The 12,001-nt window shown below is 36.6% G+C and overlaps 1 protein-coding gene across 1 annotated transcript in view; it reads left to right on the top strand.

Annotated features, from left to right (window-relative positions):
• The window catches only part of LOC128736209 (uncharacterized), a 133,048-nt gene extending 127,241 nt beyond the window's left edge, over positions 1–5,807 (top strand). The window contains exon 16 of the mRNA XM_053830688.1: positions 5,661–5,807. Coding sequence (XP_053686663.1) covers positions 5,661–5,807 — 147 coding nt within the window. The remainder of the gene's footprint in view (positions 1–5,660) is intronic.
• The last annotated feature ends 6,194 nt before the right edge of the window (positions 5,808–12,001 follow it).

The raw sequence follows: 12,001 nt of genomic DNA, 5'->3' as shown, positions 1-12,001 counted from the left end.
TAAGGAAATCCTTCATCGATGTAAAGACGATAAAACTATTAAGTTTGTCGGCATCGATAATCTTCGGATTTGTTCTAAGCATTTCATTGACGGATTTTTATTATGTGAATAAATCCCGTCGACTATGCTCTATTGCATTTCTATCTGTTTTTTATAGTCTGCTAGACTCGCCAGCCAACTTTCGTGTATCCGAAAAAGACCCTAAAAATCCTGACTGTGACCAAAGGGCAGCATCGAAGGAACGCAAAAGAAAAATGTTATACAGAGGTATTATTTCTGATAACTATTCAAAAATTGATTTAGAACACGATTAGAATTTTCTTGTCTATTGTTTTACTAGACTTCGATATCCCGGATATATTCACGATGTTAGCCTATTATCAGAAAAGGTGAGCAAAATTATTCTTTCAAAACTTCAACACCGCTTGGTATTAATTTAAAAAAACTTAAGAATACCAGGAGTCGGGTTAAGTAAAAAAGTTTGAAAGAAATCATTCGCGATTTAGAAAAGAAGAGTTTGATTTATGATGCAGCAGATAAAACTTGTTATTCGATTGGTTCATGTTTATCCATTGCTCTTCCTATAAGGCGTTTTCGGATAAAGAACTCTTCAAAGAAATTTGTTTCGGACGATCAGACCGGGGGTACAGTGATGAGTTAAAAAGTTTGGCTACCAATTTTCATTATTACTCTGCCAAGGCCTATTGGATCGTATGTAATACTTTTAATAACTGTTTGTCAGATCCGCGTACCATAATAAAATGGTATCAGAGCTTGGACGGTCAACCCGGGTTAACAAATAAAACTTTGGCTGCTCTAAGAGCAAAGATCGATGATTACCGTTCTCAGGGTAATATTTTACTAGGCTGCTTAATGTTGGACGAAATATCCATTAGGCAGCTAGTAGAATGCCATTCTGTAATTGAGCATAAGAATTATCCGCTACTCTAAAACTATAACGCGAAACAAGTTGAACAAAATAATTTTATTCAATGGTCACTTAAATGGCACATATTTTTTTCGTATTGTCAGTTTTAAAATTTTCGGTTCATTCTAATATGTAGTCATTCCCAAAGTTGATTTATCCTGGTACTTATCCTGGAATTTTTCTCTTGATTATAACCAAAAAAACACTAGACAGTAATCCATTTTTCGAAACTTGAATCATCTGCATGCATCAGTATCCTGCATTCAGTGGGGATGCCTGGGAAATTGCGATTCGCCCGAGATCGAGCTGAATGGAGACTACTTGAACTTGAAGCAGCACAAGCCATCCTGGCCCAATGATGACGACAACGCACGAAGTATCCTGCAATAAAATAATGAAAACAAAACGCTCCATGCACTATGGAAATAATTAAACTTACCAGTACTAAGGAAATCTACTGTATGACTGTATCGCCAATAGCGAAAGTTTCTGTAGAACGACGGCAGCAATCATTTGCTTTCCTTTCCTTTCCTTACTTTAGGTGTTAGGACACAAACATTGCCAATAAAATAAAAACAGCGAACACCGTAAACACCGCTCAGATTTATTAGAATTGGCCATGCCAGCATTGTTCAGGGTTTTGCGTGAGAAAAACGTTGAGTGCTTTCAAGAAATATTTATTAGAAAGGTACTATCGACTCGACCCTGCATTAGTATTGGTGTCCATTGTGACGTATGAAAGTTCAAGTTTCTTGATACTTCTATGGAGATTTGCACATTTTTTTAAATATTGTTCTAAATCAGAGAAATACCTTTTCCGTTTTCCAATATTATGTATCTTTATATCGCAGCGAATGTATCGACAAAGAAAAACCAGAAATTTTCGTACAAATATATCACAAATATTCCAAATATCAAAATTAGCCTTATTCCCAGCACATTGATGATTTTTAATTAGGACTGAACCCATCCTTAAAAATTGTTTGTATACTTATCAACTGTAGTTTTTATTTAGTTTTAGTGAAAATTAATCATTAATATGTGTATTTACAAAAGTATCTTTTTCATTTTTTTTTCTTTTGACGATAATGGTGTCGAAAGTGGTTTTACTAAGCGTTTGACGCTATTTTTCTGGGCCTTCGTGTGCTTCAAAATTCTGTTTAACGTATCAATTCTAATGTAAGTTCGATGGCGAACGAAATGGTCAATCAATATCGGAGGAATATCTGTATATTTCGCTTTCAATGTGTGCGACAACTTTTGGGTCACATTCTTATTGTTTGAAATGGAGCATCCATGATAATTCTGAAAGCATCTTTCCAATCGTCTGGCTTGGTCCATCCATTTTTCAGAAGGTTTTGTGAGCCCACCAAGTGACAAATGTTGTACATACGATGAACAAAATGCGTAATCATGATCCAGCAGTGATTCGGTTCCTGGTGTTAGGTAAGTAAAGGCACCCAAGTACGGAAACTCATTTTTGTATTTTCGACACATTGCTCCAATAAGGTATTCAAATCCGTCGTCTTCCGTTATGAAGCCATTATGGACTGTATCTTCAACATCACTAACTACACATGACTCTGATAGATCTGTTTCATTTTCCTTGTTTTCAGTTTTTATTTGGCGTAGTATATCCAATACAGCAAAATTTTCATTGCACTTATCTATCGTATTTTGTCCTGGAGAAATTGACGACATATGTTTACCTAACATAATTACCCTCAAATAGCGAAGCGCGTTTAACGGCGTTGGATGATCATTCGTTATTCCTCTGGCTCTTATCAAACCAAACAAACATTCCAAGGCATCTTGATTCAACTTTGCACACATTATAAAATAAATTTTAAATCTTTTCTGCATATCTTGATACAATTCCTTTAATGATATAATCGACATCATTACGGCACGTTGGAATACCTGCAAGACAAAAAATGACAGTTAACAAATAACACACTTTGAAAGACTAATTACTTGTAGTTTTGATTTTCCTCCAGCAATGGACGTTTTCATCAAATCGTACATTCGATCTAGTGCCTTGTTTTGAATTTCTAAATTGGTTCCGTACGGTTTTTTCATTAAAATAGATTCATTTAGATTCCGAGAATTGACCACATCGAAATAGTCGTTCACCGTAAATATGAAGTCAGCTAAATCTTTTGCCTCTGGTGTTCCTACTCTTCGTAGCAATGCAGTAGCACACCGTCTAGACAGCACCTTTGCAGCCATAGCAACATTTTGACGTTGACTTCCTTGAACTGTAAGATGTTGTTCTGTTAAAAAAAAAAGGTATCTGATATTTCTGTTCTTTTGTTGGGAACCAAGTGCCATAAGGGATGATCTCGTTTCTCATCTAAAGGTGGAATAAATGATCCTCCTTCAAGGTAGAAGCCATTGTCAAATAACCAGTTGCGTATAAGTTTGAGAGTATGTGGAGGGTCGGCAAATAAATATATTTTACCACCAGTGCCTGGATGCAGCAAAAATGTTCTTCCTTCTTCGAGGTTTACGTTTGACCATATCGATTGATTGGCACCTCCACAGTCCGATATCAAAGCAACACATTCAAAACCGATATTCCACGTATGCATGATGGCTTCATCTATCAAATCGATTGTAGCGTTTATATCAAAATTGGCGTATATTGGTTGTTTCCATGATCCAAACAGACTTCGCATCATTATAACCTACAAACATGTTTATACTTATTTTTGAATGTAATTATTGTTAACAAGTTACTAACCTGCATTTTAGAAGAAGGATCCAAAATGTCATCATTCAAACGATCGTATTCGTAGGCCTCTCATACCGACATCTCATCATATAAAAGAACACAAACTTTGTCTTTCTCTGCTAGCGTAGTTCCCCAGGCTTTCAGTAACACTAGAACTTCATTGAAAAATCCACTTCGCATGTTTATTTTTGCCGCATGTTTAGTGAGACAAACTCCTGATGGAAGTGGAAAGTTACACTTTTCAATTATAAAATCCAGAGCTGGCTTGCTAAAATATTTTAATGTAAATCCAAGAGATAACTCATCCGATGTCCATTCCTTGGGTTTCTTCTTAAGATCTAGCATAATGTCAATTTGATTTTTAGAATATCGTTTTGACAATAGCGACCGAGCACCTTGTATCACCTGGTACTGGTGAACAGTGCTTAATTCCTCGTTCAATTTTACGATATCTTTTATTTTGTTTTCACAACGAACTATCTCACTCCGACATTGATGGAGTTGTTCTGTGGTTTTCTCTAATCGATCTTTTAATTGCGAAATTTCGTTCCGCAACACATCAGCGTCTTGTGTGAACGATTCTTGGCAGGGCGGTAGTAGTAATTCTGACAAAGATTTGTTCCGTAGTGGTGATTTGTTGACCTTGGATTTCCCAGTCATCTGCGATAGCTCTTTTTTCAATTGGTATCGCTTGAACCGATTACCTCGGGCTGTTTCAATATTCTGTTTAATTTTGATGGTGGGAATAGCTAAAAGAAAAAAAAAATGTAGTGTTAACGGCACGAACGACAAGAATTATTATATATTTACCGTTGCAAACTAATTGAGGCCGGAGAATTCCATTCTGAACATGTATGAAACAAGACGGAGTAAAATGTCTGGAACAAATAAACATGTTTTTCGAGTCCGAGTTTGACGGTCGATTGATAAAACGTAGCCATAATTTCCGGACGAAAGCATTTCGTGGGAAGCTGTGAAATGATATCGTGTTTGCTTTATTTTCTGCCTTCCCTCGCCGTAAACTTCCACAATCTTTAACTGCGCAACGAACCATTCTGCAAATAAGACGTGAAACAGAAGATCAAAATTGTTTTTTAATATACAATATTTACCTTTACCAAGCTGTACACCTGTGGGCTATTACCAAAAATCGAACCGAGATTCACGATAAAATACTTTGGATTGCTTAAACAAACGCGAACATTGAGAAATAATCAAAATAACAAGCGCACGGTGCAATTGTGTAGCACTTCGACATTTCATACGTCACACACAAAATTCAATATGGCTGTTTATAGTACCTGTGTATAAATATTTCTTGGAGTGCTTTTGTCAACACTCACGCGTTGACAGTTCGGCATGAGATTTCCTGTGAGTGCGAGGAGTGCGAGCAGGAAGCAGCCTACGAAATCTCTTTCGCTGCTGGCATCGCCAGTGGCGAAATGAGGGTGCCAACTAGCTTTTTACATTTTACGATATTTTTCGAGTATCGGATATAAAAGTATCGATGCCCGATAATATTGGAAAACAAAATATCGATGCCAAGTACTCGATATATTGAAACGAAATATCGATACCTCTGGTATCGATATAGTATCGCACATCCCTAAGGTTTAGATAATCGTGAAGAATCTTCCAACCAATCACGAAGCGAGAATTCTGGTAAAACATAGGTTCATTATTTTCAATTTTTCAATAGTTCAACATCAAGAATCCATACTTTTCTTCATTTGGGTCAATTCTTAGAAGATTTTCCGATCGATTGGTGTAAGAATATTGAAAATCGATCGGAAAACCGTTGAGCTATTAGCGCTCAAAACCTTTCATGTTTCGTGACGCTCGCATTTTTCGATTTTTTGGAATGACACCCTATCTCAAAACTTGCCGTAAGACGTAGTCCTACGTCAAAATACATAATAAAATAATGGATCGTGATAAAATTAAAGAAAGATGAGTCTTAGAGCCTTAGAAATCAATAACTTCTCAATCTCGTTTCAGACCTGTTTCGTCCAGGTTCGGAAAAAGGAGCCACCTCATCCGATTCGGGTGGCAAAGACCATCGATGTCATCGCCCGGATTACCTTTCCGTCAGCGTACGCAGTGTTTCTAATATTTTTCTTCATCCACTACAAAGGATTCTCCTAGAATACGATCAACAAGCATTTGCTTCACAAAATCTATACGAATAATCTGCTGTAACGATAGCTGCCGTCGGCCAGCCACGAGATACCGCTAAAGATGCTTCCATCGTAACGCGATGGGCTTTCGGTACCATAGAAAAACCAAACCATATGCAGGATAAAACAGGCTAATATCACAAACCGGCGCTGCCAGGAGGCTGAATCTTTTTGTATTGCAAATCATGCCATAGCGAGGACAGCTTTTGATAACCAATACCAAACCAAACACAAAAACTACATATTCACGAGCACAGGTGTAAACACGTGAGATGCTTAGTGTGGCATACAATAGCTAATAGATCATCATCGATGGTCCTGATCCAACCAACGTTTGTATAAAGCGAAAAATTGTAGTAAATCTTTAAAAACAACAAAACAAATACTGCCTTTAGTAAAACAAGAAAATCATCAGCAAAAACAAAATCAAAACACAACACAACTAAACATTTCGAATGCTGTAACGACAAACAAATAGATAGAAGATTGTGAAATGAAAACTGTACATAGATTATTTCATTCGAGAAACTAGTCAACTTCGGTTAAAGTAACGAACAGGTAGAGATTATTATATACATACTGAAGTTACCGCAAATCAGTTAGTTACCATTTGTTAAATGAATTGAACCTTCTTTCCATTGCCAATGCAAATAGTAAATAATTTATCGAACTACAACAGTTCGTATCAAGCGGAATCAAATCTCAGTGATGCTTGTTGCGCTACAAGCGAATATGCTAATTGCAGCAACTACCATGGTTTTCGTATCGCAATGAAGAAATTATAGGAAAGAGATGAAGACAAACGGTGAGAGAGACAGAGAAAGAGCGAAAGAATAGTGAAGATACAAATACGCCAATGATGAGAAATTTTGCAATCAAATAGGAAACTAGTAAGAAATAAAGAAATCATAGCAATACTATTTAAATAAAAATCTAATTTATAATATATTGAAAAAATATTTATACGGCGAAATAATAGATTTAAAGCTTAGATAAAAAGAGATTAGTTTACTCAGATAGGCAAACATTCACAAAACAAACCCTTAGTTCCATGTAAGTTAGAGAGTTAATACAAAACATAACACGTTTTAAGCCAATCGTTTAAACAGTCCAAATGGTTTTTCAGGATCCTCGTTAATTTCTAAATATAGTTGAAACATAGAAGATTCGCGAGCATACAGCTTGCAACAGTTTCTAGTCAGAGCGGTCATCACTGTTGAGGTACATATTTACGTTCAGTGGGTCCGGATTTCCAGATTGATTGATATGCGCTAGCATACACTCGAAACATCCAGTGAAGTAAAATACAAAACCATCCAAATGAAGTTAATAAGTTAGGTACACCGGCTTGACAGTGCGAGTCCATTGTTAATCAACGATAAACGAACGAATCGAATCGGATGGTTACCAGTGAAAAATTTGCTATGTGGAAAGTTTTCCTGTAATTCTATCACGTTTTTCAAAACATTGTTTTAATCATTGTGATAGCGCTACCTTGAATTTCTGCATGAAAAATAACTTTGAACTGTTTAGTTTATTTTTATGTGTTTGTAAATTCCAGAAAAGCCTAAATTTTAGGGGCGATTATTTATATCCATATTTTATTTACAATGCATGGCCCCCTAAAAAGAGATAATGGGGTGAGGCCTCTGGGTACAGCATCCGTTTTACTATATAACTTTACTGCACCAACATCCTCACTGTAGTGACAGCTCACATCTGGTCAAAACCTCACGGGACGGATGAACTGAAATCTGCAACATTTGTTTCTGAAGGTTCTTCTACTTGTAAATATGCGATTTTATCTATCTTGCCTTACCTGCTGTCATGAATACTTAAATTTTCTAGCTACTATTCTAGCGGCCCATTCAGACCACAAATTTGCGTGCGAATTTATTAGCAACATCACCTTACCGCCGTTGGCAGGTAAAATTGTTGCCCTGATATATGCCCGAAGTCCACCTTTACGTACGTATTATCGTCCATATAAAAATGCATCCGTCGAATTTGGTCAGCACTTCGATCGCAAAGCCTACCAGCACGGAATCTGGCTACACTGTTCTATTTTAATGGATCGAATGAACAGTTTTGCAATCTTACTTCTAAACATAATGAAGTTTTCAAATGACTATGCGGAATCTTTTTTTGTTATTGCTTGCTGCATGTTAACTACTTTCGGTACACCCTCGATCTGCGCAATACCAAAAATGTATTGTTAGTGATTTTTTTCATTCATAGGTGTTTTAAAGATCCAAAGCCATCCGTTAGGAGCGCTAACATGCAAATTCGATTTATCCACAGACTAACAGACGTAACACTGGCGCATAGTTTCATCACCAACAAAAACAATCAATTTAAATTTCCACTCTATCCAAGACTTAAACTATAGAACAGAAGTGGAAGTAGAAATCCAAACACGTACATGCTACTTTCTGCAGATACTAGCGAACCTGGCGGTAGCGAGTCACTTTTTTCCACGAAAACACACGAACGCATACGAATGCACACGAAAGCATGTGAAAGCTGCTATGCGATTGGCAGCGAGCGTTCTGCTTATATTGCTGTTATTCGCTTCTATGCGAAAACCTTCCCAAAGAAAAATAAAAACAAAAAAGACTCTGTTACCAGTTTTGATCGCCCAATCGTTCGGACTTCCACTTCTGTTTTGTGCTTAAACAATAGTCGCTGCACAAGAGCGTCGTTCATCTGCGCTGGCGCTGTTATCAGATAAAATACGAGTGAATTTATAGCATAGCTAAATTTATAGCAAGCCGTTTTGCGAAGCACGAAGACTGCGCTAGGTGATGCTAGTGTTTTTTGCGAGATTTCGAATAATCATAATAATCATTTGAACGACGTTTTGTTAAAAAATTTGTTCAAAGTGTAACGTCTGTTAGACTATGCTTGATCCATTACTAAACAGATCAAGCTTTGTGTTACACAAAGTACTGAATTAATCACACGTTATGAGCAGTTCTAGGCCTACAAAAAAGTTGTAATAAGCCACTTGTTGATCTTCGCTGAGCCTTAGTTTATCAGTAACTTTTATTCAGTTGAAAATTTCATTTAAGTTGGTTTTATGAAGCTTGAATTATACCCATAATAAGAAAGGCCATTCCCATAACTGGCCTCACCCAAATCGGCTATTGGTTACGCTTGTAGATATTAAGACCTATATTCCAAGGGGTTGTTGGATGACCTAGAACATTCAACTAAGAATTTTTTTTCAGGGAACTCCTCATCGACAACCCTAAGCATCCCTTTAACTTTAAATTTTATTGCTATGAACCACCAGAAAGATGGACTGTATCTATGAACAATCGACAAATTATTATTAATGTTTATGGATCTTAAGACTCTTATACTCCAAAGAGTTCTTGGATAATTTTAAATAAGTGTAAAACTAAACTTTTTCTGCTTATTTACGACTGCAAAGCCGAAAAAATTCCATTGAGATTGTAGTATAAAACTAAGATCATACATCGGTTTACTAACATCACAGAATAACAGACGTAACACTGAAGCCTCGTTACATCGTCAATAAAAAACTACAAGGTATACAGCCATAAGGGTTGTACGAAAGAATGACGTAGGACTATATCAGATCATCAGATCAAAGACTAATGTAAACTGCATCTCTGGCATATGTATGTTTATAAGGATCTGTGACTGCCATTGGTTAAGTGAATGTTTAAAAGAGAAGAGCGAAATATTCAGATTCAATTCTTCATTTAATACAATGGTGGCTCTGAAAATAGGTGGACGGGGGTTCTTAAGTACAACGCCTGCAACCTTTGAGACATAGAGATTTCTTTTAAAAATCACTTGTGTGCATCATAAAGGTTGAAATGGTAATGAATGACCAATTTCTGTTTTATATGTATGAGAGTCCTTATCTTCCTACCACAGGGGTGAGGGGTCTAAAACCATCATAAAATAAATAAATTCAAAATAATGCCTCCAAAGACCCCCACATGCCAAATTTGGTTTCATTTGCTTGATTAGTTCTAGAGTTATGAGGAAATTTGTATTTCATTTGTATGGGAGCCACCCCGCTTAGAATAATAACGGGTCTCAGTACACCATAAAAAACATCTTACCTCCAAGAACCCCCACATGTTAAATTTGGTTCCATTTGTTTGATTAGTAATCGAGTTATGAGGAAATTTGTATATTATTTGTATGGGAGCCCCCCTCCTAAAGAGGGGAGGGGTCTCAATTTACCACAGAAAAAATTCTTGCCTTCTGAAACCCCTACATTCCAAATTTGGTTCCATTCGCTTGATTAGTTCTCGAGTTTTGAGGAAATTTGTGTTTCATTTGTATAGGAGCCCCCCCTCTTACACCATCCTTAAAATTGCTCTCTTACCCCCCTATAAAATTGCTGGTCATTTTATCTATCCAACGACATATAAATTGTTTAGTTTCGTTCAGTAGTTTAGTAGTTATTAGCATTTGAAATCTTGCATTCAAACGTTACACTTCTATTTTCGTTTTCACAAACTGCTACCCAGTCCCAGTATAGTAAACAAAGACGTAGTCCCACGTCAAAAATCATTTCAAATTTTCGCTTAAGCCAAGACTCAAACAACAGTCACTGCACGAGAACGCCGCTCGCCTGCGTTCGCGATGTTGTCAAATAATATACAAGTAAATTTATAGCATCACTAAATTTATAGCAAACTACTCTGCGTAGCGCGAAGACTGCACCAGGTGATGCTAGTATTTTTTCCACGTTTTAGGAATGTCATTGAAATGATGTTTGTTAGAAAATTTGATCGAAGTGTTACGTCTGTTAGTCTGGGGTGTTAGTGAACCGATGTATGATCTTAGTTTTAGTTTTAGTTTTTTTAGTAACCGCCAAGCACTGAATTAAGTTTGAAAACTGCTTTATATTTGCAAGTTACATGCTGCCAGATATAATTCAGCCTTATCAATGCACAGCAGCTTTAAATTAGCATTCACAGTGCTGAATAAAAAGTTAGTTGAAGCACTATGAAAAGCCGATTGGATGCTCTAAACGAGCTTTATTGCCTTTTTATTTCACGTAAAATCCTGCACCGCTGTTCGTTTGTTGAATATATATGGAATATGCGATAACCATTTCTGTTAAATATTAATGCATGCAACTTCAAAATGAAAAGCAGGAAATTTCTTCAAAATTGAACCTATATGAGAAATGTGAAAAATTCTTTCCCTACTTTTCACCCTGATCAAGCTAAGCAAGTCAAACATACGAGTGAAGAATTTCGGTAGTTTAAGGAGAAACCAAAAGTGGCTCACGTTATTGTATTAGAGCGACAAACACTGTACTGTACATCTCATGTGTTCGTTGAAAACCTAAACGTTTATTTGAATGTTGCATTAGTATTAGTAATATATGTCAAATAGCAGAGCTTGCAAATGTAAACACAGCTGATTCGCAGCCAACCGCTGCGACTCCAAATTCCCGAAATATGGTTTGTTTTCTTTATACATTCATTCCGATTCATTAAAGATTTCCAGCAGCAACTGAATAATTCATAGAATCAATAGGATAGTTAATTAATCCGTTTGCATTGAAGGCCAGTTCCATGTGTTTACTTTACTCTAAGCTTATCTATGCTACAAAAGCTGAAAGCTCTTTAAAAGCTTATTGATGTGGCGAAACTTTGAGACCGTGGTGCTGTTTTTTCGGAAATCGCTAGTGCAACGAAATATGTGCGCAACCAAATATCTATTAAATAATTCCAGATTATACGTTTTATGAACACGTAATGATCTATATGATCAGTTAAATTTATTTTTCATTAGCAATTATGTTTTGCTGAGCCTTTGTTGATATATAGCGGATCGATAAATGAAATGACAAGTTTTAGGAACTTATAACAGCACTAGAAGCACTGATTACGTGGCGAAAGCGTGCTCTGCCAATACAGATGCATTTTTAAGGCACAAAACAATACATGCATTAAACGGTAGCCATTTATCCAGCCATCTTTGAGCCATTTTCGGTTTCCCCTTAAGTAGGGCTGCTGGCAGCTGACTCTTAACGACCGTTTACAGTTCAACTGGTAAAGGCGTTGCGCTATTCCTGCAAAGCCGCATATGGGAGGGTAATTGACAGATTAGCGGTTCAATTCTCACCGAAGAAGAAAATTCACAAAAAAGCAAGCTTGAAAT

The sequence above is a fragment of the Sabethes cyaneus genome, chromosome 2, assembly GCF_943734655.1.
Source record: "Sabethes cyaneus chromosome 2, idSabCyanKW18_F2, whole genome shotgun sequence".
NCBI lineage: Eukaryota > Metazoa > Arthropoda > Insecta > Diptera > Culicidae > Sabethes > Sabethes cyaneus.
This window is presented reverse-complemented; position numbering and strand designations above follow the sequence as displayed.